Genomic DNA, 26,546 nt, shown 5'->3' on the forward strand with positions numbered 1-26,546 from the left:
ACCACAAAACAATCTTACAATAATAGCTGTTCCACAACTATAGAACAAAAAGTAATGATTAAAAAACTGCTTAAATTGCCTATAAAAAAATAACGTTGACAATTAACTTGAACCTATCCACGTTCACGCCCACATCTCACAATGTAGAGTGGATATCTTCCTGCTAAAATTCAGTTATCAAAATTGACCCGCATTTAAAAAACTATCAGCGTTGAATAGTTAATAAAGTTCTTGTGTGTTATGCAAGCTTTAGTCCGTCAACTTGTGTACCGTATGAGCCTGAATAAACTCAATGGCAATCGAATGGGGGCAGATCCAAGTACCATCTGTCTGGTTGTTGGTTGGTGTTGTGTGGTATACACCCTACTGCTCCAGATCCCCGACTGAGGGGACTTCCAGGCCAGTCCCCCTGCTCCAGGATAATTGGTCCATCCCTGGCTCCGCTCCTCATCTCCAACGCCACCAAAAACTGTAACCTACCTTGTGTATTTTTCACTAATTGAATTGCCTAATGAGGTCCCAGGGGCTACATCCCATTACCTCTGAGTTAATTAAAGCCTTAGCAGTGTGCCAAACTGTGAATACAGAAGCAGTAAAAGTGCAAGAGAAACAGGGAAAGCGAGCACGGTTTTGGTGTGCCGGGGGGTGGGGTGGGCGAGAGGGGGGGGGGACTGACCTGTTTTTTTTTGTCATTGTTATGGAACTGTATCTTCCAGGAAGGAACAGATGTCTGTTTTTTTTTCCTTCAAATTTTGTTACCCTTTAAATTTCCAATGTGGTTAGCCTAAATCTGCCTTATTAAACACTAAACTTGAGTACGACTCTACTATCAGAAATATTTTTTCATGAAGATGTTCCTTGTCGAGAGCTGGAGAGAGACAAGCATGCTACTAAAAATAATTTATGTCTGCTAACAAATTTGCCTGTTAAACAACATAATTACAAAACCACTGACAGGTGTGCCACTGACTTCCATTCAGTTTCATTGTGACTAATAAAATAGCGATGCTTACTAAAGCTACATTCCAAACAGCTAAAACAGGCAGTTGCTATCAACATGTAAAAGTGCTGTGGTTACAATTATGGGAATAATAACCAAGCCCACAGTGGCTTGTTAAAAAGAACACCTTATTAAGCCACTTAAGTGTTTTCTGGTACACATTAAAACAATCACTGACACATTTCTTTTTAAGAAACAATTTCAAATGTTTATTTAACATGTCAAAGAGGGGCACACACTTCAGAATTGAAAAGGGGGGCTGCAATTATTGGCCAGTACTATGAATTAAACTTAATGCTAACATTAATCAAGTTTTGGCTAAAAAGAAAAGGTATTTTTTGTTCCTTTTTTGTTTTTTTTATAAAGAAACTTTATGTACATTGGTTCTTTTATACAAGAGGTTCATTGGATAAATGCATCAAAAAATTAAACCAGTTCTGCAGTAAACTTTACAAAAAATACATTTTGTTTCATTCATTGAGAGATGTAGAAAAGGGAGGGCGATCAAATATTGACCAATAATATTTCTTCCTTTTCATTATTTAGAAAAAAAGTTGCTCTAATACCTATTTTAAAAGAAAAGCAATATACAGCACAATAAATGGGGGGAGGACAAAAAAAAATTGTTTTTGCAACAAAAAAATATTTAGTCATTCGATTTGGTAACCAAGGAGAGGGGCTGTGACTGGAACAGAGCATGGTGGGAGTGGAGAGCCGCCTGGTGGAACGGGGAGGGAGGGGAGAGCATGGAGGGGTGCAGGGAGGTGAACGGGATTGGCCGAGTGAGGATGGGCGTGGTCGAATGGTGGCTACCTGAATGGATGGAGATGGCGGGGTGGTGGTGGTGGTGGGAGGAGGAGGAAGAGGAGGAGGAGGAGGAGGAGGAGGAAGAGGAGGAGGTGGATGACGCGGACCCGGGGGCTTTCCCGTGCAGGGGGAAATGGTGGTGGTGCATGCTGCGTCCCTCCGGCTTGGTCGTGAGAGACAGTGGCTGGGCCTGCTCCGAGTGGGTGGCGGCCGGCGCGGCCGGAGACGCCAGCGCCGCCGACGGGGTGGCGGGAGAGTCCAGCATGCTGCCGTGGGATGACGCGGGGCTGTCGCACATCTTCTCCGAGGGCAGGTACTGAACGCACTGCTTCTTGTTCCTTATCGAGAAGTCTGCAGGAGAGAGGCAGAGAGAGAGAGAGAAACAATGTTATGATGCAGCTGTAAATTATGAATTTACCGTTGGCCTAAAATCTGACACAAGTCCCTCAACAACGCTCGTTTGGATAACACAGGAAGAGGGGTCGACACAACACAGAGGATGATATGCGATGGAGGCTCACGAAACCACATGTTAGATTCAAATGAATAAGACGCATGACAGAATTCAAAGGAGGACACGTATCGTACACATACCCAACGGCAACGATATATATATATATATATATATATATATATATATATATATATATATATATATATATATATATGCGCTATATATAACCAGTGGTGTAAAGTAACTCAGTACATTTACTCAAGTACTGTACTTAAGTACAATTTTGAGGTACTTTTACTTTACTGGAGTATTTCCAATTGTCTATACTTATACTTATACTCTACTACATCTCAGAGGAAAATATTGTACTTTTACGCCACAACAATTATTTGAAAACTTAAGTTACTAGTTACTTTGCAGATATAAATTATTACATTATAAAACATAAATTAACCACTTTAGCTCTATTTTATACGTAGGCTATTTGAAAATAGACGATCTGCAAGCTCACAACGCGTCTCATTGCGACACGTTGTGAGCTTGTTTTCTACCACTGTGTATAACGCATATATATATATATGCGTTAACAATGGAAATAAATCTGCCGCCATTATGTTGAGTTGAATCTCAACATAATAGCGGTGAACGGTGAAACACTGAAATGAGACCGGGCGTGGGTGGAGCAGATGGCGATGGTCTTACTGTTGCATACCTGCCACTATTAGCACTGAACCTCATATGCTGCTTGTCAAAAGTGTAGAGGAGGAGGAGGGAGTTAGTAGAGAAGTGTTAGTGAAGGAAATGACCCATGCCAAAAGTAAATAAATACATACATAAATAAATAAATAAATACATAAAACCAAACAAAGGGAGTTGTGTCCCAGGTCGCTTGGACCTATGCTAGGTTTGGACCAATTCCTTGGGCATTGCAAGCTGAGTAAAGCATACATATACTGTAAGGTTATTTTATACAGATTTTGTTGTTTTTGTTCCACTATATAAGAAGGGACCAACAGAAAGGAGAGAAAAGCCCCTTACCCTCTGGTGTTGAGTCTGGCTTATTATCTCTCTTCCTCTTTTTCCGCTTTCCCTGCACAGATAAACACAACAATGTTGTAAGAAAAAAAGAAAAAAACGTCTCACTAACAAAGTGCAAGCAAACCGCTTCAGTCCATGAGAACAAAAGAGTAGTTTTTGTCATTACTTGAAACAATTAACCCATTTAGTGTCATTTTAAGATTTCATTTTAAGATTTCTTTGGCTATTCCAAAATAGCAGATATACAAGCTCATAGTGCGGCACCGAGTGCCTCGCTATGAGCTTGCAGATCTGCTATTTTTTTTAAATCGTGAAAATGTGTGCAAATCTTTGAATATACATATTTTTAAAGAGAACATTTGTAAAATCTGTTGTTCCAGGGACCCCCAGAAGCAAAGATTTTAGTTACAAATAATGCAGTAAAGCACTTGGTGCCGCGCTATGAGCTTGTATATCTGCTATTTTTTTAATAGCCAAAGAAATCTAAAAGTGACACAGATGCGTTCCCGGTCTTAATGGGTTAAAATAGTCTTGTGCTTTAGTGAGAACATATCCCACTTATGGAGCCCACTTTTTTAGCTGGTGGTTGAGAGAGACGGAATACGTCGAGAAGAGCCACTCACATAGTTATCTCGGGCTGACCAGCCGGGGTAGAGCTGCGAGTGTAGTTGCCTCTCTTTCCTCGCCAGCTCGTAGTATTTGGCTTGTTCCTCTCTTGTTAGGGAGTGCCACTGCAGACAAAGGAATAAGAAAAGTCAGTGGATATTGTGTTAGGGTTACATATATGCCAACACAATTGCCTACAAGCAACACGCATGCAAAATGCACACACCCAATCCCCTCCACTACTCCCCGTGTGTGTGCGCACACACACACACACACACACACACACACACACACACACACACACACACACACACACACACACACAGAGTTATCTACTGAGATACTCTGTCTTTAGAGGTGTTGTCTAAAGAACAGCATGTCCTGCAATGTCCTATCGCATTAACGTGAGTCTGGTGTAGATGCATTTCTGTTACTTTATTTTAATTTTTTTATTGACCACAAATGTTCAGAAACTTATTTAGATAGCATATTATTTAGACAGACATTTAGGTTTATTGTGAGGCACTCCATTGTTCTTTCTGTCTACTTATATGACTATTTACCTTGTTGTTTATTGAAAGCTCATGCTTCCTCTGCTTAATTCTGATCTTGCAATTGTAAGTCGCTCTGGATAAGAGCGTCTGCTAAATGCCTAAATTGTATTTACTAAATACAATGGTGGAAGTACTAAAATGTTTGAAAATAGCCGATCTACAAGCTCACAATGCGACGCGTTGTGAGCTTGTAGCTAGTAGCTATTTTCAAAGAGCCTAGGTATAAAATAAGGCTAAAGTGGTTCATGTATGTTTTATAATGTAATAATTTATATCTGCATATCAGTAACTAGTAACTAAAGTTTTCAAATAATTGTAGTGGAGTAAAAGTGCAATATTTGCCTCCGAGATGTAGTGGAGTAGAAGCAAAAGTATATCCAATTGGAAATACTCAAGTAAAGTAAAAGTACCTCAAAATTGTACTTAAGTACAGCACTTGAGTAAATGTACTTAATTACTTTACACCACTGACCAAATACTATTTTGCCTTTTGTCCACTCTTATGTGTTTTTGTGATGGGTGTTCACATGGCACCAGGTGCCAAAGAGCATTCCTCATACAGTAAAGTGATTTCTAATTGTGTCTGTGCTCACCCGTCTCCCTAGGATCTGGTTGATGGCGGCGCTCTCTTTCAGAGTGCACTCAGCCACTACTTTGGCCCTCATCTCCTTCATGTAGAGCATGAAGGCATTGAGAGGTTTCTTGATGTGTGGCTTCTTCTCTTCCTCCTTCTTGGCCGGCCCCGGGGATTTTCTGCTGAAACCAGGCATTTCAAAATACGTTGAGATGGGACCATAGCCATAGCTGCTTCAGAGATAATGACAAATACAGTACAAACTGGTGGTAAAGCACGAGTCAATGAGAAAAGATGTATCTATCTAATAATGCAGTGGTATTCAAACGTTTTGTGTCCAAGGCCCACACCGATGGGCAAGTCAAAATCTTAAGGCACGTCTGTATTCACATCTGCAAGCTCACAACGTGTCGCAATGTGACACGTTGTGAGCTTGTAGATCAGCCTTTTTTTTGTGTGTGGAAAACCTTTTAATTAAAAAGAAAAGCATTATTATACATACATGACATGCCCAAAATAGAGATTTGTCAGATTGAAAGTGGTTAAAATATATATTTTTAAAGTATTTGCCTCTGTATTGGGAAATGAGTGCGCACAAAGTACCGATACACTAAATTGAAACGTATTGCATAGCTGTATACATTGCAATAATGTGTGCTTGTCACAGAATCCCAAGGCACACCTTGACTTGTCTCATGGCACACCCGTGTGCCTCGGCACACTGGCACGCCGTTGGAGAAGCACTGCTCTAACGGTGTGTAAACCAAAGGTTCTCAAAGTGGGGTCCGGGGACCCCCAGGGGTCCTTGGAGGGGTTCCAGGGGATCCCCAGCTAAATGTGTTACCGTGGCTATTTAAAAATAGCAGATGTACAAGCTCGCAGTACGGCACAAAGTGCCCCTTTTGAAAAATCTTCAAATTTGTGAATAATTTAGATTTTCTTTTTACACAAATCTTCTCTTCTGGGGGTCCCTGGCACAAAAAAAATCTGAAGGAAGGGGTCGCCGCCAAATATATATATATATCAGTTTGGTTTGGGGGTCCTTGACATGAAAAGGTTTGAGAACCACTGGTGTAAACGGACTGCTTATAGAAGGACTCTTACGCATGCATTGAAGGGCTGATGTTGTCGCTCCTGGGCTCCTGCTTGATGGTCGGCGAGACGATGGCGGGGTGCGGGATGCCCGTCTGGTGCAGGCCCTGGGGGTGGTGGGTCATCATGTGGGGGGAGAAACGGCTGGACACCAGGCTAACGAGGAAACAAAGACAACGACCATTAACGTTATACCGCAAATCTGCATTATTAACCTCTTAAACCCTATACTTCCGTCGTATGACGAATAGTGAAAATAGTGAAAAGCGTGTCGGTTCGCAGTAAAAAAAGTGTTCCAATGGATCCAATGTGGTTATTATTTAGTCACAATCATGGATTTCTTTTTGTTTTTGACGCATTCCTAAGCCAATAATTTGATGACCAGCTGTGTTTCCGGTAGGAGACTCAAAGGAGATTTGAGTCTCCTACCGGAAACACAGCCGGTCATCAAATTATTGTCAAAAATGCGTCACAAAAAAAATCCAAGAATTCAAGGCTTCGTGGGATGTGTAATTGATCGAAAATAAGTCATTTTTAGGGTGAACTACTTCTTTAATACTTTTCATTGGTTAAATATTTACACACCCACCGAGAGACTCGACCACGTTCAACTATTTTTGACCATTTCTGTCTAAAGTGGACATGGCCCAAAATAAGGACAGCCTGTTTGAACGTGCTTAACCCTGGGCTTAAAAAAGTTCGAACAGGCCCCGCCTCATTATGGTCCTGCACACCACCGTCGTCAGGTCAAATTCAGTGTGAAAACTCGGTCCGTCTAGACGTAAATCATACGACACAATGAGCTACATGCTTGGTTTTTGTTCAAATATAGACTTTTTCAAAAGCCCCTTTATTCAGCCACGGCTGGAGAAAAGTGGAGTGTGTTGTTGCCATGGCGACAGCATGGCCCCCCGACACCTGAAACCACTTTCCTCACCACGTTCCAAAACCATGGAGGGCCTTCGACAGCCGTTCTCGTTCGCACAGAGCACCTTCACATAAGCGACTCCCTTACTTTTCCAATTGTTAACACAATGGAGCATTGTAGTGGACAACGGTGGGGGAATTAAGTTCCACAAACCTCTTGCCACGCATTCTTGTTAAATACGTGTTACAATGGAAAATCGTTCACTGCTTAAGAAAAAAAAAAGGTAAAAAATAATCTCATAAACGTCTAGACTGTCATACAAGTCAATATACACAACTGCCCTGTGCTTGAGGATTGCAGGGGCAGCCTCCCTCCCTTCTTCTCTCCCTCCCTCCCTGCCATACGCCAAGCAAATCTCTTTTTTTCTCCTTTCAATTTAACGATATAAGCAATTATCCTGTCTCTGGCTTGCACCGAAGACCTGCACACCTCAGCCACTGTCATATTAGGACATACCCTATTGGGTGGTTTTACATAATTTTACATAATCATAATACCCTAACGTACTTCTCCATAATAATCTCCTCTAATAACGCTTGCCGGAAGTAATGTCCGTAGCAGGTTCCGGTTTAGCGCTAATCTGTTTCTCTTTTTTTTTAAAGGCCCCACAATATAGTATTTTCCTTTACTACATAGACATGTTCATAAGATACAAAAAAATAAGCTGGACATGTATAGATTATTACCTTTCATATTTGTCACTTTTGTTGTTTTTTTGCAATATATACTTGCAATGTGTTCTTATTAATGTACCGCTAAACCAGGAACTGTTATAGACTGTTATAGACTACTGGAAGGCATTATAATCAATGTAAAAAACATTGAATAAATAATTGTAATAGCCCTTTACAAACATATCATGCAGCATCATGCAGAACTGCGTTGCCTCAGGGATGAAGTTGTCAGCTGCTAAAATTGTCCAACGCTACCTGATACATCTAAGATTTTCCACTTGTAACAAAGCTATTGTAGAAGTTATAGGCTTAGTGGCACGATAAAGCAAGTATCCTTGATAAGGACGCTAAGGCTCGCCCTGTACACAGATGACAGATGCACACGCTGATATTTGCTGGTTTTCATTTCATTCACATGATTTTTATTGCGGGTTTAAAAGACACTAGATCAATAACAGCGAGGCACGGACCAAACAATAGCGGCGGTCGACATAACAATGTAATCTCAGAAAATATCTGAGGAATTTGCAGGTGATACGGTGCTTTCACTGCCATTTCTTCTTAGCCAGATTTTATATTTTAGCTTATGCTAACAAGGGGGTGCCATTGTTGTCCCCTGGGGATAAAACAAGGCCTGCCTATGTTTTTACAGACCAATGGTTAGCCCTTGATAAATCACACACAGCTGTTTCAACTAACGGACGATATAGTGAGCCTCAGAATGTTAACATTAACAGAATCTGCTGTGCTACACAGGTTTCGAACCCTAAAAAGAAATCTTACTTTGCACTATAGCAAAGTTACCCCACCAGCACACCTAATTCTACCTAATCCAAGTTCTGTGGTTAATGTTTCAACCCATTGAGAACGAGAACGCATCAGTCATTTTAGATTTCTTTGGCAATAAAAAAAATAGCTTGTAGAGCTGCTATTTTTGAAAGATCGTGAAAATGTGTGCAAATCTGAATATATATTTTTTAAAGCGAACATTTGTAACTAAAATCTTTGCTTCTGGGGGTCCCTGGAACAAAATATTTTGAGATGGGGGTCTGCGGCCAAATACGTATCATTTTGGGGGTCGTTGGCATGAAAAGGTTTGAGAACCACTGATATAGCAACATTAGGATTTAGAAAGACATTTTGTAGAATCGGCCTCAGGTCTTAATGGGTTAATCGAAGATTATTTCTCTTCTGTTCAATGTTTTAGGGCAAATAAAGCAGTGCCTGGCTAGCCAGATTTGTGCTATGACACTAAACCTGGAATATCTTATGTAAATTAATAATGCAATGTCCTTCAGGTGTATTATGGAGTGTGCGATGTGTCTATCCAGTCATTTTATTCTTTCATTCTTCGACCGGAGCTACAAATACTATTGATCGCACAGAGACCCTTTTGAATATTTCATCTCATATGAACACCGGAAGGCTGGCTACAAATCTTTCTAAGTTTGACAGCAGGTCAGTGAGTTAAGTCTGAAGGGACTTGTAGTTTCAGATGAGCTTTGATTTGTCCTAATCGATTCTTGGCCCTTTCATCTTTGTGTGTGTGTGTGTGTGTGTGTGTGTGTGTGTGTGTGTGTGTGTGTGTGTGTGTGTGTGTGTGTGTGTGTGTGTGTGTGTGTGTGTGTGTGTGTGTGTGTGTGTGTGTGTGTGTGTGTGTGTGTGTGTGTGTGTGTGTGTGTGTGTGTGTGTAGTCGAGCAGCTCAGAAGATTGGCCTGGCTGTGGAAGTTTGGCTCTCAAGAAAAGGCTCAACCTGTCTCAGATAGACTTATAAGACCTCAAATTCCTTTGTAGTTTAATTGACACCACTGACTGTCACATCATCTGATGGTCTGGTGTCTGAAATAGAAAGTACATCTGTCCTATCTTACGGGGTAATTTCACCCGATATTCCATTCCTACGCTCTTCCATGGAGATATTAAGTGATAATCGATAATATTCCAAGCTACTTCCTCAAATTATTGCTGAGGCAGCTTAACAAAAGAAGCCCTGCCATCAATGTTTTCTTTTCTTTTTTTTCGCCAAGTATCATATTGGAAATGGAATAAAGATAATGGCAAATTTCACCAACAATTCCCTCAGTATTGGAAATAATTTGCTCACGTAACAGTGGAAAAAGGTTTGTCAATGACGACATTATGCAATAAATAGTGAATGAACCAACGGAAACACACCTAACCGCATATCTTATATGTTGCAATATTTCAAAAGTTTGCAAACAAACATTTGCTTCAGTGGAAACACGTAATGATAAGAAGGGCCTTTTTTTGCATTTATTCAACTGTATTTTACCCCTTGTACTTGTTTAACCCATCTTGTGTCATTTTTAGATTTCTTTGGCTATTAAAAAAATAGCAGATATACAAGCTTGTAGATCTGCTATTTTGGGGGGAAATCGTGAACATTTGTGTTTTAAAGCGAACATTTTTAACTCTGATCTGTACTTCTGGGGGGGGGGGGGGGGGTCACCTGGAACAACATATTTTGAGATGGGGGTCCACGGCTAAAATACATATAATTTTGGGGGTCCTTGACATGGAAAAGTTGGGAGCACCACTGATATAGCAACATACTGTTAGGATTTAGATTTTTTTTTTTAGATATGTATGTGGCCGCGGACCCCCCCCATCTAAAAATGTTTTGTTCCAGGGACCCCTCCAGAAGCAAAGATTTGAGTTCCGAATGTTCGCTTTAAAAAAATACATATTCAAAGATTTGCACACATTTCCCCGATTTTTCTAAAATAGCAGATCTACAAGCTCATATGAGCTTGTCGATCTGCTATTTTTGGGTCTTAATGGGTTAAAACCGCTGGCAAAGCATGCCCGTTAAACGTGATTACAGCATATTGTCATATAACCCCGTCCATATTAGATATCGCCCTGTGGGAATGTGGGGGTGTCGCTCGAACACGATCCACTCACCTGGACATGGATGCATTCATGGCCAGCGCTGGATAGGGGTGACGGAAACCCCCCGGGGGGATAGAGTACATGTGCTGGGCCTGCCTGAGAGAGAGAGAAAGACAGCCAGAGAGAGAGAGAAAGAGAGAGACAGAGGGAGAGAGAGAGAGAGAGAGAGAGAGAGAGAGAGAGAGAGAGAGAGAGAGAGAGAGAGAGAGAGAGAGAGAGAGAGAGAGAGAGAGAGCAAGGGGGAGGAATGGAGAGGCAAAGTTAGGAAGAGAGAAGCAGTGATGTAAAGTACATGTACTCAAGTACTGTACTTAAGTACAATTTTGATGTATTTGTACTTTACTTGAGTATTTCCAATTTCCAATACTTTTACTTCTACTCCACTACACCTCAGAGGCAAATATTGTACTTTTTACTCCACTACAATTATTTGAAACAATTATTCGACAATGCTGTCTGTCGACTATTTTCAAAAGACTTTTTAAAACTTGAAATGGGACATTCTGCAATAATGAATACTTTTACTTTTGGTACTTTAAGTACATTTTGATGCCAATACTTTTATACTTTTACTCAAGTGCATTTTGAATTCCGGACTTTTACTTGTAACAAAGTATTTCTACCTTTACTTAAGTAAAACATTTGAGTACTTTCTCCACCACTGGAGAGAAGGAGAGCGAGAGAAGGAGAGGCTCCGGTGAGAGAGGTGGATCAAACACAGCTGACAGACTCCAAAAACCCACCAGCACTAATCCTCTCCTCATCAGCTCAAATCCCCTTGCTTGCGGAACAGCACCGTTGCAATTGATTACAACACCCCGTAGCAAGAAACACATAAATGCTCAGGATTTATCCCGGTGAACTCAAATGTTATAATAATTTATTGTTGTTTTGATATGGTACACCTGCACCTACATTACGGAACATAAAAACTATGTTAAAATAACAGCCTTACAGTGAAATCCTGAGTCAGTTTGATTTGCTGGCGGTTATCAGCTTGCGTGACATCATTCAAGAAGTCACACAGAGCAATGCGTCTCGCTCCCTTTGCTAGAATCCAAAATGACTCTTAATCAATTTGTTGTGCTTTCCTTTTAATCGTTTTAATCAAACCCATACCTAGAGTATATTACGTTCTGCTGGCCTAACATTAAAGAACCTGGACTTGAGTACTCGTTTCAAGTAAGCCAACAATTTGAGACCAAATCGATTAGGGAATATTAGTGTTCAAGATTAGATTTGAACAGATCAACGTAATACTACTATTATCAACATTTATCATCAGAATCAGTGGTGGGAAACTAACTACATTTACTTAAGTACTGTACTTGAGTACAATTTTGAGGTATTTGTACTTTACTTGAGTATTTCCAATTTCCAATACTTTTACTTCTACTCCACTACATCTCAGAGGCAAATATTTTACTCCTACAATTGTTTGAAAACTTTCGTTACTAGTGACTTTGTAGATTTGGATTATTATTACGACACATAAATTACCCACTTCAGCCCTATATACATTTCGGACATTTGAAAATAGCCGATATACAAGCTCACAATGCGTCACGATGCAACGCATTGTGAGCTTGTAGATCTGCTATTTTCAAAAGGGTTTTTTATACATTTGAAAACTTGTGAAATGGGACATTCTGCATAATGAGTACTTTCTACTTTTGGTACTTTAAGTACATTTTGATACTAATACTTTTGTACTTTTACTCAAGTAAATTTTGAATACTTTTACTTGTAACTGAGTATTTCTACATGGCAGTATTGATACTTTTCTTTTACTTAAGTAAAACATTTACTTGAGTACATATATTCCAAATGTTTTTTTAGTTTTTGAACAAAATGAAAGCACAATGAATAAGAGTAACTCACTGTGGCACGAGCCAGCCCAGAGGATGTGCGATCTGGCCCACTGCTCCTGGAGACAGCGGGTAGTAGGGTGAGAGCTCCGATGGGTGAGGGGTCCGAGGAATACCTGCAGGAAACCACAATCACAACAACAAGCTGAAGCATAACCCATTAAGACCTGAGGCGATTCTTTAAAAAAAATCTAAATCATAACAGTTTTTGGAAAAATGTAAAAACAAAATGTTTTCAAGATTTTTCAAAAATAGCAGATCTACAAGCTAATAGCGTGACACCTATGAGTTTGTATATCTGCTATTTTTGAATAGCGAAAGACATCTAAAGTGACACAGATGCGTTCCAGGTATCAATGGGATAATGTACCCGCTAATATGGGAAAGCAATTTTATCATCAATGTGATAAAATAGCCAAATATATCCATGGTCTGGAGACAAGCCAAGTTCTGCACAAGTTGTTGCATAATGGTCCAAATTAGGTTACTTTCAACCTGGCCTCCTATTTTTGGGTGCATTTTCCAAAATAGCAGATCCACAAGCTCACAGTGGCTGGCACTGCTGACCCATTGTGAACTTGTGGATCTACTATTTCAACTATCTTCTGCCCAGAAGGAAAGATTTTTGTTACAAATGTTTGCTTTAAAAAATATATACTCAAAGATTTGCACAACTTTTCACGCTTTTTCAAAAAATAGCAGCTTGTAGATCTGCTATTTTTGTATAGCCCAAAGAAATCCAAAATGACACAGATGCTTTCCGGAGTTAAAGGCTTAAGTGGTTATGGTTTGGCAAAACATATGTCCACCACCAACGAAGGTAATAAATATACCTGTCTTTGGGTCTAGGATCTCTGGGGAGAGGTGTGAGGGCGGCGTGCCCGGAGAGAAGTGTTCGTTGCTGTAGGTGATTAACGGGGTCAGCGGGTGGACATGGTGGGCATGCTGAACCACCGGGACCTTGTTGGACTGTGAAAGGGAAAGAGAGAGAGAGAGAGAGAGAGAGAGGGGGGGTGGTTAGGGAGCTGATAAGCACGGAGGCTCTGACGCCTCTAGCTAACACAGTATTCAAAACACCAGCGGCACGTGATATCATCTGATATTATGCATCTGTTCATCAGGGGCTTATGTGTAACACATTATGCACCGACGTGTTGATCTCTGAGAAGCATCTGAAAACTCTCCCAATGCATTTACAGTAGTGGAGGCTGTGCATTACATGCTGGTCACTGTGTCACACAAGTATGTGTTACATGTCAGTGGTGTAAAGTACATTTATTATTTACAAGCCTTTATTGATAGTGTAGAGTAGACTGGACAGGAAAATGGGGAGAGAGAGAGATGTGGAGTGACACGCAGCAACGGTCTTCGGGATCAGGATTCGAACTCAAGACACGCATTAACAGCCTAGGTGCCCGGACCGCTACGCCAGCCGTTCGGGCCACACAGTACTTTTTTTTTACTTTGCCGGAGCATTTCCAGTTTTCAGTACTTTTACTTCTACACCACTACAGCTCAGAGGCAAATGTACTTTTTACTCTTACTACACTACAATTAATTGAAAACTTTAGGAACAAAGTTACTAGTTACTTTGTAGATTTGGTTATATGTAACTGATGCATGTCAGTTACAAGACATACATTTACCACTTCAGCCCCATTTCAACTTTGGCAATTTGAAAATAGCCGATCTACAAACTCAAGAGCTTGTAGATCGCCTATTTTCAAAATATTTGTATACATTTTAGACATATGATAACCTAGTGAAACGGGACATTCTGCATAATGAGACATTTTACTTTTGGTACTTTAAGTATACTTTGTACTTTTACTCAAGTAAATTTAGAATTCCGGACTTTTACTTGTAACAGAGTATTTCTACATTGCAGTATTGATACTAAGTAAAAAAAAAAATTACTTTTTACCACCATTGCCTGCAGGTCACTGTGTCACCAAGTAGCATGGGGTTACAGTAGGTGTGTCTTAACTATCCTGAGCGTAGCGCCCTCCACAGATCAACAACAGACTCTGCATGTGAATGTGACAGGCCGTATTATGATGCAATCTGGACCGGCACCAAGGAACACTAAAAAGCCTCGCGGACACATGCCAAGACCATTACAGTCATTTAGTGGAGGAGAGAACTGTTTGTTCAGCCCAACAAGCAAAACAACAGCGCCGCCGGTCCAGAAGTCACACCAGCACCTCATGCACAGATTGCACACACGCACGCACACACACACACACACACACACACACACACACACACACACACACACACACACACACACACACACACACACACACACACACACACACACACACACACACACACACACACACACACACACACACACACACACACACACACACACACACACACGAGTGTGCTCACAAAACAAGGCTAAGAATACAAAGCTATCCATAATCAACTGGAAAGATTATCAATCCCACATTTTCCACAGCGATCCATTTATAGGAATATAAGAAAGTGGATGCCAACCCAACAGAATAGTCATGACAACAACGATGTCATGTCAAAAATGGCAAAAATGGCCACGACAAAGAGGGCGTAATATAGAAATTCCATCATGAAACAATTCCTTTTTTTTATGTTGTTAAAGATACTTTTAACAATACTACATGGTGTGGTGAGAAAACCCAGACCCTTGATTGACTGTGTGGCCAAATCGCCCCTCGCAGACCCTGTCCAGGTCTGGACAATGACAATGACAACGATGATGATGGTGGTGATGATGATGAAGACAATAATAATAACCAGCGTCTCTACTTTCATTAGGGTAGTGTTTAGCCTCGCAGTCATTTCCCCTGGCTGCTCCGCTGAATAGAGCGCTTGTTGGCTCAACTTGTCACATGGGAGGGTCAGGGGGTGGGGGGGGGGTGGTGGTGTGGGGGGGAGAAAGGAGTCTTGTTCCTCCAGCCTAACCTTTCTTCAATATCCCTCCCCCACACCCCCCTCCTCACCCTCTCGTCTCTCCAACGTGGTCTGGGAGGGAACAAGGTTTGCATTGAGACTTCTGTACGCTCTCTTACTTCACGCTGCTGAGAATTGTTCCAATTTTTTTGCCGTGCCTTTTTTTTTTTTTTTTGCTACATTTATTTTTTAAGGCAGGGTCCAACCTTTACCTTCTTTTTTAAACCCTTAGCAAACGTATTTCAGCCCATGTCTTAAGAAGGCGTACTTTGATTCTGGTAATGCCAGCTCTAGTGAAGAAAATATTTACTGGTGTGTGAAACAAGGCTATATTAAGATCACTTTACTTAGAACAGAGCTTTTTATGTTTTCCCTAAAAAGACCAGGAGAGCGCGTAAGGTCAATATGTTTTTGAAAGTACATTAGGTGAGCCCGGAAACAAGATTTCATACAACACAGAAAAAAAAGGCTTTGATATAATTTGATGGCAGGAAAAAAAAAATGCTTTATGGAGATTGAAACCCCAGATCCCACATGTCATGTATATTTCAGTTGTGCTTTGTTGCTCTACTTCATGTACAATGTGCCTGAGTTTTTCCCTATATTGTGCATGCTGTTTGAGACCTCTAGACCTGGGTGCCAACACATTTTTGGGAAGCACTTCAGTTAGAATTAGAAATTATGCCCTATCAATAATTCATATTCTGGAATGCACCAATCGTGTGTTTGCTTTGAACAGATTTTATAAGTTTAAAAGGCACCGGTTTTCAACATCACAATTCCAGTATTCATTTAAATTAAAGCGGCCCAAAAAAGAACTGCGACGTACAATCGAGTGTGCAGACTTCACTGTACACATGCAAAATGCATTTCGACTCGCCTCCTACCTGTTGAGCCAGTCACTATACCGACCGAGGAGAGGTTATACCATGGTCAACATTTTTACAAAGACGGCAAGCTCATAAGGAAAACTCCTTACTTTAGGTCAGAGCCGTTTCACAGTTAAATAAATAAAACACTGTAAAAAGTCAAGCACCAACGTATTAACTCCTTGCTTAATGAATTAAGTTCGAGCAAACACAAAACGCAGTCATGTAAAAATTGTGGCTCAGTGTGTTGGTGTAAAACTAAAGCCGCGATCCATCAATACCTTCATTCAGTTGCTTTATGTGTAGGGGTAATATTCCTCTCAAACCCGCGACAGCTTCATATGCTCCAGCTTCACGATCCATGGGCAAGGTGTAATAAGGAAACCACATGGAACATGAGCTGTGTTTTAAATATAAACAACATCTACGTGACAGGACGGATACAGAGCAAACCTGGAACCAGATGGTATCTGCATTGACAGACAGCAGAAATCATGCTCTTTACATAGACGTGCTTGTTGAAATACTGGCCTGCAACATAGTGCAGGCGTACCTCGCGGCTCGCAAAGCAACAACACTGGGATTCTGGTATTAGAGCAGGCTCGACATAGTAGCAGGGAGATGAAAAATAGCAAAAAAAAAGGTTGCTGAGCCAGTGCAGAGAATAGGTGTCTCTCTGTTAACCCATTTAGACCCGGAAAGAATCCGTGTCATTTTTTATTTCTTAGGCTATTCAAAAATAGCAGATCTACAAGCTCATAGCGCTGCACTGAGTGCCGCACTATGAGCTTGTAGATTTGCAAATCTTTGAATATATGTATACTTTTTTTGGTAAAGCGAACATTTTTAACTCAAATCTTTGCTTCTGGAGGATTCTACAAATGTCTTCTAAATCTGTTTTTTTTCAAAGATTTGCACAGACTTTCACAACTTTTTTTTCCAAAAATAGCAGATCTACAAGCTCATAGCCATACTATGAGCTATGAGCTAGATCTGCTATTTTGGAATAGCCAAAGAAAACTAAAGTGACACAGACGCGTTCCGGGTCTAAACGGGTTAAGAGGTTTTCGGGGCTAAGAGAGGCAGAGGTGGCAATACCTCGATGGGCTGTCCAACTTGGAACGGCGCTAAGAAAAGCACAGTCCTTGGTCAATGTGGGTGGAGGGGTGGATTTCATTCAAGCAAACATGTTTTTGGATCCTGCACATCTGAATTGAATTACTAGGCAAACAGCCGACGGGGAAGAGAGCTTAGAACAAACTGAATAACCCTGCAGCTTTGTGTGCCTTTCTGCTAGGCGATTTCTGGGTGGGAGGTTCAGAGGCCTTTTCAAAACGGCCAGGAAAGACAGGGTGAAAAAGAATGCCTGGCATGCTGAGAAATCCAAGCCTTGTTTGTCAACGCCAACAGGAAGCGGACGTGAGAGGGGTCTGACTGTGTCGTATGCCTTTTAGAATCGGCCCCTCCTTTAAGCCCATGCCATTCATCACAGACAACTTGCTGCTTTACCTCTGCCCATCGCCTTTGGAAAGGTCAATGGCACTAATATTCTAGGTTAGAATAATAGAGCGCGCTGTGTCATATTACGGGAGTGGAGTCGGTCAGCAGCAGTGTGACCATTCTCTACGGTCATTAAAGGGCACATGCACACGCACACACACACACACACACACACACACACACACGCGCACGCGCACACACACACACACACACACACACACACACACACACACACACACACACACACACACACACACACACACAGATGACAAGGCATATACTAAAAACAGTGGGATATAACACCAGTGGGATATAACTCAATATCTTTGTGGGGTGTACAATAATAATAAATATCTGTAAATTAATTAAGCTTCAGTAACATATTTTCTTTAACATTGACGTGTTAAAGAAAAATCTCACTTTGTTTGTGTTTGAATTCATTCATGGACTCGATGTGCGATAACTGACACATTCTATGACCTTATAATTTTTGACTGCATCTTGAATTTCAGATCCACATTCCACATGTCTGAGGAAGAAGCTCTTGTATATCTGCAGTGGGCCCAGCAGGACTGCAGACCTCAGATCAGTATTCAGTACAGGGCCTGCCGAAGCCTTTGATTTCATCATGGACCCTGGATGTTCATTGCTTAATGCAAAATGGGAAACTCTCACCGGACGCCAAGTCAAAGGTCTGCAGAAAAAATGTGGGCCAAGAAGAGTAAGGACCAAATCGGACCAAAAAAGAAAATGTTTTTTTCTTCTTTTTTTTTAAAGCTGCCTCATCGTCACTCAGCATCTCAACGAAATCTGTCATGAGTCCAATGTGTTGAAAACAGCACCATGGACACTTGAGGGGGAAACAAAAGGCATCTCTGGAATGCTGCACATGGACCATGCAGCACTTCAATTCGCTTAAAACATTTGGGTGACTAAGGTGACTTATGACATGCTGACAACAAGACCAGGTCTCTTGTTGGTCTTGATGACTCTACACACCACTAATACAATATTGAAACAGAGAGCAGGATTCTTCTGTGTCTGTCAAGTTCAGACCGGCCCATATGTAAGCCCTGATCTGATAAGTGATGGTGGGGCAGTCACTCGGGTCAGTGCTACCTCATTAGAGTGTCACTGCTCCTTTTAAACCAACATAATAGTCAAGCGCTTGTCACATAATGACACATAGAATGGGTCCCTCCCGGACAAATTAACGTGAGTCACTGCTGAATGACCTCAGCGGAGGAAGTATTCAGACCATGACAGCACTATCAACATGGCTGTAATAGGTATGTTGGCGTGATGATTGCTATATGAATACACATGATCAGCCACCTCCTCTCCTCTGCTCCTCGACTCTCTCTCTCTCTCTCCTCTTGTTCTCCTCTCTCTCCTCTTCAGTTTGAGCTCAGCCACTGCTGCTTGGACTGACAAGGTTGAGTCTCTCCCACACACTGCATCACCTGGGCCTGCAGCGCCTTTTGATGTTTTATTCATGAATAGACAGCTCTCTGAACACAGAGGCTGATATGGGAGTTGCTGGGGTGCCCGCATGTATGTGTGTGTATATGGTTTGTATGTGTGGTGGTGGTAAGGGATACCGTTAGAATAGCTCGTTCCCTCTTTCCCAGTCTATCCCCCCCAGCACACATACGCTCCAATCACCATCACAACCACCGTTACTACCAAAAGCAATACCAACTGAATGCTAAACAAACCTGTCTGTTGAATAATTGAGGATCTCGGAAGCCAGAGTGGGCTCCGGATTAGCATACAGGCCTTATGGACCCAATCTGCACAGTGACAGGACAGCTTTGCCCTCGACTCTCACTCCCACAGAAGGCTCTGATTTCTACGTCTTGTATATATACGCCTCTCTGTCTCCCGTTCCACACGGCCCGCCGTGCCGTGAGCGAGGAAGGGCAGAAGTCAACACGCAGGTTCCTCGTTAGCAAATGGATTTGCCGTGTGTCAGAATCCAGGGGAGGAGCGCTGAACCTTATGATGCTCATCGTCGGTGTCATCGTAATCTCAAGGCTCGCTGTATTTCAGCCAGTAGAAGGCACTGATGACACTGCCACTCATATAGTGATTCTAAAACCCAAATGAACCACTTTCAACCTGGCATCCCTATTTTGGGCATGTCATTATAGAAAAACTTTTCTTTTTATTATTCAAAAGTAGCAATTTTTGTGTCACGAGGCTATTTTCACCGCGTGACACCATCGTGCGTCATCGTACGTATAAAATAAGGCTTAAGTGGTTAATGAGGTTAAAACCACATGTACATGATATGCCTACAAGTGGAGCTCTCAGTCACTACAGATATTCCTCCTAATCAATATTAGATCAAATCACACCAGCCACCATGTAAACAAAAACTATATATATATATATATATATATATATATATATATATATATATATATATATATATATATATAATTATATATATATATATATATATATATATATATATATATATATATATATATATATATATATATATTATTATTATTATTATTATTAGACACAAGCTTGAATATGTATTACTTTAATATTATATACATGTTTTACGGCAGGTCCAAACCTTCCTTCTTTTAAACCTTTTAATAAGCCTCGGCAATTTTTGTCACGTGAGAGTGACACCATCGTACAAAATAGACTTTAAGTGGTTAACCAGGTTAAAAGAACCACATGTACATGATGATATGACTCACTGCATTAGCTCTCACTGCAGAGATCTCTCCTAATCAATATTAGATCAAATATGTTTGTAATCATTGTTATTAGATGTAACACAAGCTTGAATATGACTTCAGGATCACATGAAGGGCCCCGCCCCATAGGGATGGAACGATAATCGTTTATGAAGATAAAAAAAAACGCTTACAATAACCATATCGTAGAGATAGAAAATGATGGTGAAATTGTCCTCCGTCATACACTAGGATGAATTTGCTTTTGTTGAGCTGCAAATTCAGTACCACTTAAACCCACTATACTTGATAAGACGGACGTGTAAAGAGCGCATTTGGTACGCTCTTATTTCACTCTACACAAATCGATTCACCAAAAATAGCAGATCTACAAGCTCTCACAACGCGTTGTAGATCGGCTATGTTTGGCGAACGTTCCCGCCAGAATAGGGATGCTGGGGGTTCAAAGGTGGCATTTTAAGTTTTAAGCATCTTTTGATTATCGCGATAACATCGTTAATCGCAATTAGTTTTTGCCACAATAATCGTGACATGTAATTTTCATATCGTCCCATCCCCTACCAGTCAGTGCTCCAGGACCCCCCTACTGGGGTCTCCTGCCCCGCTTCTCTCCTCAGGTCTCTCCTCCCCGGGTCCTGTTGGCCCTGGCCAGTAATCCTTAGCTCCCCCCCACGCCCCCCACCCCACCCCCGTGGGCACCCATCCGCTCCCTCTGCTCTCATTAGTGCAGTGTTGGGGGGGGGGGGGGGCCTGGGGAGCCTGCAAGCCTGGGGAGCCAGCCTTCTGCTCACCCTCCCACTCCCGTGTCTCCTCTGGTGGGGTAATGAGCACATAATCAGCCTGGCTCCCTGTCAGCCAGCCGCACACCAGAGGGGCATGTGAGCTTCTGGCCCGGGGTGGGTGGGTGGGTGGAGGGGTGAGGGGGAGCGGGGGGGGGGGGGGGTAAGGGCACAGTGGGGTGTTATTATACACATTCTAATTCCGTGTGCCCAGGGTATGCAGCAGCGCCGTGCCTGGTACCACCAGACAAAAACTTCCCATCACACACACATCAAATGACCCTCTGGGGTTCTGCTGAGATCACCGGATCGCGGGCCGTGAAAACACTTCCTCTTGGAAGTTCACATGATGTTTCAACTCTCTCTGAACTTCAGAGAGAGTTGACGGAGCAGCGTAAACAATTATGTTATTTGCATCCTGGGGTCAGTGCCACACAAATGTTTCATTTGAGCTGCATGGATATAGGCGCTACCTACTGTCTGTCTATATACACACAATATATGTATATATATTCAGCCTTGCGATGTCATTTTGTCACAGCAGCAGTAACGTTATATCATATTTAAATAGCCTTCTAACTAGTATACAGTGCTAGGCATTCATGTTTATTTACATTGAGTGAATTACACTCAATGAATGTAAGCAAGCACCATTCATATTTATTCTTTTGAATTTTTATCATATTATTGTTATGATGTTATTATCAATCAAATATGTTTGCAATAATGAAAGGCTAATAAAGCTAACAGCATTGTAAGTCTTGCAGAGATAGCCATATAGGGCCCTATACAGTCCCAAACAGGAGTTTAAATAGTTTACTACAAGGTATCTTGCTACAGGGTTAAAATATGAATGACACAACCAACAAAGTCAGAGGCTGGTTGATTAAAAATTCTCACAGAACACAGCTCAACAACTCGCATTCAATTTCTCAGGCATAATCTACACAATGTCCTCTGTCCGTATTGACCTTCTTGGATCAATGATGTTCAATTGAGATAAAGGTCAAGCAAATAGTGACAGGGAGCCAACGCTGCACCAAATGAAGCTTCCTTTCAAGTGAATCCTGCAGCAGCAAAACCATCGCGGCGCAGAGTGGAAACAATCCAACTAGAGTCCTCAAACTCCACATCAAGTCTTCAATGGCCTCTTTCATTTCCGCCTAATTCAATTGACATTAACCCGCTCCTTGTACTTTCTTTTCTCTTCTCTCTCTCTCTCTCTCTCTCTCTCCTCTCTCTCTCTCTCTCTCTCTCTCTCTCTCTCTCTCTCTCTCTCTCTCTCTCTCTCCCTCTGCTGTCCTACAATACAAGAATCATGCATTTCATAATGTTATGCATTAAGCAAATACGATAAAGGCAATTGGCTGGAACAAAACATTAAACAGAAGCTCTGTCTGACAGACAACCCAGCAGCCATGCTTCGTCGAGTCACTTAGGGGTCAGCACTTATTGTAATAAAATATCTTTAATTGGTTTCCAATTGAGACTGAAAGTCAACCACAGAGCAGCTTTGGATTCCCCTGGGCGAGCTCCACTCCCCTTCACAACAGCTTCCCATTGACCGGCCCTCAATGGAGACTTTGTTGTTTGCATCGTTTGTGCTTATGAGATCCGAACGAATCCACCACAAACTAAACAGGACTCGTCTAGCCAGGACGTGTAAGGTCAAGGGGCTGAGTCACAGCGGTTATTTGCCCACAGCAGCAGCAAGGGTGGCTTATAACGCTCTCTCCTCCATGCATAACTAAACACAACTTCCCCTACCAGAGATCACTCTGCATGTGATCTGACAGGTGATAGCAGGAGCATGGGACTCCATACTCTCTTTCAGGCAGTGGTGGGAAACGTACTCACATGTTTTACTTAAGTAAAAGTATCAATACTGCAAGTAGAAATACTATGTTACAAGTGAAAGTCCGGAAATAAAGTTTTACTTTAGTAAAAGTACAAAAGTGTTGGTATCAAAATGTACTTAAAGTAAAAAAAAGTAAAAGTACTCATTATGCAGAATGTCCCATTTCAAGTTTTCAAATGTATAAGCATCTTTTGAAAATAGCCGATCTACAAGCTCACAATGCATCGCATCGCGACGCATTGTGAGCTTGTAGATCGGCTATTTTCAAATGGCCGAAATGTATATAGGGCTGAATTGGAGTAAAAGTAAAAAAATTGCCTCGAGATGTAAGGAGTAGAAGTACAATGACAAATACCTCAAAATCTTACACAAGTACAGTACTTGAGTAAATGTAATTAGTTACTTTCCACCACTGATCTAAACTGCTGTTTATCTAATGTTATCGCAGCCCTGCAGGACACAGCCTTCAGCAAAACCACACAGCGAGAACGGGTCTGCTGAGGTCCCACATTGTCTAGTGACTAGACAATGCGGGACCTCAGCAGACCCGTCTCTCTGTGTGTGTAGACTCTAGTCAAGAGACATCATGATGACTGCTTCGCACCTGTGTGGGAAAGCTTATGAATGGTCTAGGTGGTTCCAAACGTGGATGATTTACAACAAGCTGAGTGATTGTTGGTACGGACAGACAGACAGACAGACAGGCGTGGCTGGCTGTGCAGTGTGCAATAGTTAGCCTGCAGGTGCTGTTGTTGCTAGGGGGTAGTGGTGGAGGTGGCTGGCTGCAGATGGACAGATAGGAGGAGTGTTAGTATCTACTTACTAAATGCCCTGGGGTTGGAGAACGGGAGTCTTTCAGTCCCACTGATCCAGGGACGTCCAGAAGAGGCCATTTCATCTGCAGGTACTGTGGGTGAGAATGGAAGAAACAATGAGACGACAACGCTTACATAACACAAAGCATGCCGTATATTATGCTACATTATCCACTGACTAGTGGTTAAATGCATACATGCATTCCTAAAAGCGCCCATTGCTGCAGTAACGCCAAATAAAACAGATTGAGACGTTCTAGCTACGCTACAGGACAAACTTCACTATTTGCTGTGAGAGTGAACAAGTATGGGGTTGCAGTTTTTTCCCTAGAACATACATGAGGGGTAATGAATGGTGTAAAGCGAGCCAACAGAGAGCCATAACTCTACCAGACACCTGTATGAGACCCATTCTGCTGGCCGGGGTCAGACAGTGGGCTCGGCTCTGGCATGAAGGGTGGGGGAGAGAGAGGGAGAGAGAGCAATGTGAGCACAGTGGACTGCTGGAGGACTGTGAAATTGCCGTTTGTCAAGGAAAAACAAGAGTCCAGCTGTGGGCGCCCATCGCTGAGCGGGTGGGAAGAAGACAGCTGGAAGGAAGCCGCATCTTGGGGAAGGATGAAGTTAAAGACTTTGGGGTGTGGACTTGTCCAGGCTATGTCTGGTCTGTTCTATTTTGCTCACGTTGTTTGTCCTTGTGACCCCATACCCGATTATAATCGATTTTTAATGCTGTTATAAAAGTAAAAAACTTCCTATACTTTATGATTCTACAAAATGTCTACTGAATCCTAACAGTTTTCTGAAAGACTTAAGTTACTGAATCAGTGGTGCTCAAATGTTTTCATGTCAAGGACCCCCATCTCAAAATATTTTGTTCCCTGGACCCCCCAGAAGCAAAGATTTTAGTTACAAATGTTCGCTTTAAAAATATATATAACAGCACTATGAGTTTGTATATCTGCTATTTTTGAATAGCCAAAGTGTAAAATAATGCTTTTTTAGCTTAAATAAAAAAATGACACAGATGCGTTCCAGGTCTTAATGGGTTAAGATCATCTCCCATTATGAAGTATTATGTAAGCTTATTTTTTTCCCCCTCTTGCTTGTGAAAGTTTACCAACAGTTGTTCTTGTAGAGAGCTGCCCATCCTATGTACTGTACTACATGTCCCACGCAGCAGGGCCCTGATGTGCAACGACAAGGAAAGGTTGTTGCTTGATACAAGTTGAACCGGATTTCTTTTTTTATTTTCCTGTAGCACTGTGAGATAGCATGGAGCCAAGGCTGCACTAGCACAGCTCAAGCCATCTGGTTTGTGAATCAGTTTAAACACCGGATACAGCAGATTGACATGCATGTGGATTTTCTGCCTGGTACAATTTCAAATTAATTAAATGGGTATTGTATTTTAGCTTATGTCTTCTTGCCCATGAAGACACAATGTAGATTTAAAAAACTGCCTATATAGCGAATAGCGATATATCATAATTTATAATTCCAGTTGCCTTTTCGGGCATGGGATTCAACTATCAAGTATTCTGTTTCTTTTACGACATCATGCATCTTGTGCAGATGAATTGCAGACAATCAAGGCACTTTAACAGAATTCCTATATAGCACGAATGTAGTGCGGATTTTTGTTCTGCACAAAGACCACCTACAGCATATGCATCGAAAAAGAGAATTATAGTCATTTTGAAATAGCGATTACACCACCATGAAAGCAGATTTGACAATTAAAAAATTCGAAAAAGAGAAATTCACATGCATTCACGTTTAGATTTTTTAAAGCTCCATTCATCACTCAGGGATTGTAAGGAGGAAGGAAGCTTGGATGACCGTGGGTTAAAAATGGAAAAGACATTATAGCGAGCAGGGGGAAAGGGAGAGAAGGACGAGAAAAAAAAACATTTTCAGGAATGAGTTTGTCGGAGCAGGCAGCGGGTATTGTTTCCTGACAGCTGGAGTCCAATAGAGCAGGGAGGGAGGGGAGGGGGGGGGGGAAGGGGACCCTTTTTCCCTTCCAAAAGGGGGGAAATTCTGTGAGTTGACATCAGCCCTCTTCATTTTCACCATACTGCTCAAGGCTGAATCGTAGGTTCCAGCTAATGGGCCCTAGTCCATACAACTGTCAGGAGCCAGTTGCTTTTAGAGGCTGCTAGCTCCCTATTGAAACTGTACTCTGCTCTGTGCATGATGCCTAATGAATGCTACTCTCTGGAGAGAAACCCCCAAAACAATACACTTTTCCCTGTCTAATCTATGTCAATCACGAGTCCTTCCACAAATGAAACGAGCCCTATTGTGAGCGTTTGGTCCTATCCTGGCCATGCCCACCTCCTCGTCTCTCCGTTCCCCATCCATCCCCCTTATTTGACAGCTTCTGCCAGGATTGAGGAACATGCCCCCGGGCACTTTTTTTTTCTTTTTCTAAAGCGCCTACTTTTTTTTAATTGCCAGTGTGCCCTATGGAGCAACCGCTCACAGATACCCTGAAACATCCACCCAGGTGCCAACCGCAGAATGTCACATTAGCTCCTACTCTTCACAGTCAACAGC

At 41.8% G+C, this 26,546-nt stretch overlaps 1 protein-coding gene across 4 annotated transcripts in view; it reads right to left on the minus strand.

Moving 5' to 3' along the window:
* Nucleotides 1–1,199: 1,199 nt before the first annotated feature.
* tcf7l1b (transcription factor 7 like 1b) overlaps nt 1,200–26,546 on the minus strand; it is a 44,551-nt gene continuing 19,204 nt past the window's right edge. Inside the window, exons 4-12 of one of the 4 annotated variants that reach the window (XM_080433920.1) lie at nt 23,993–24,076; nt 13,343–13,478; nt 12,523–12,625; nt 10,654–10,737; nt 6,138–6,281; nt 5,053–5,212; nt 3,923–4,030; nt 3,300–3,351; nt 1,200–2,158 (exon numbers count right to left, since the gene is read on the minus strand). In XM_080433920.1, coding sequence (XP_080290046.1) covers nt 1,647–2,158; nt 3,300–3,351; nt 3,923–4,030; nt 5,053–5,212; nt 6,138–6,281; nt 10,654–10,737; nt 12,523–12,625; nt 13,343–13,478; nt 23,993–24,076 — 1,383 coding nt within the window. In that variant the 3' untranslated portion in view covers nt 1,200–1,646. Of the gene's footprint in view, nt 2,159–3,299; nt 3,352–3,922; nt 4,031–5,052; nt 5,267–6,137; nt 6,282–10,653; nt 10,738–12,522; nt 12,626–13,342; nt 13,479–23,992; nt 24,077–26,546 lie in introns of all 4 variants that reach the window. The other 3 variants (XM_080433919.1, XM_080433918.1, XM_080433917.1) reach the window with 3 other exon arrangements.

This window comes from Gymnoscopelus braueri (assembly GCF_963280865.1).
Source record: "Gymnoscopelus braueri genome assembly, chromosome: 7".
Taxonomy (NCBI): domain Eukaryota; kingdom Metazoa; phylum Chordata; class Actinopteri; order Myctophiformes; family Myctophidae; genus Gymnoscopelus; species Gymnoscopelus braueri.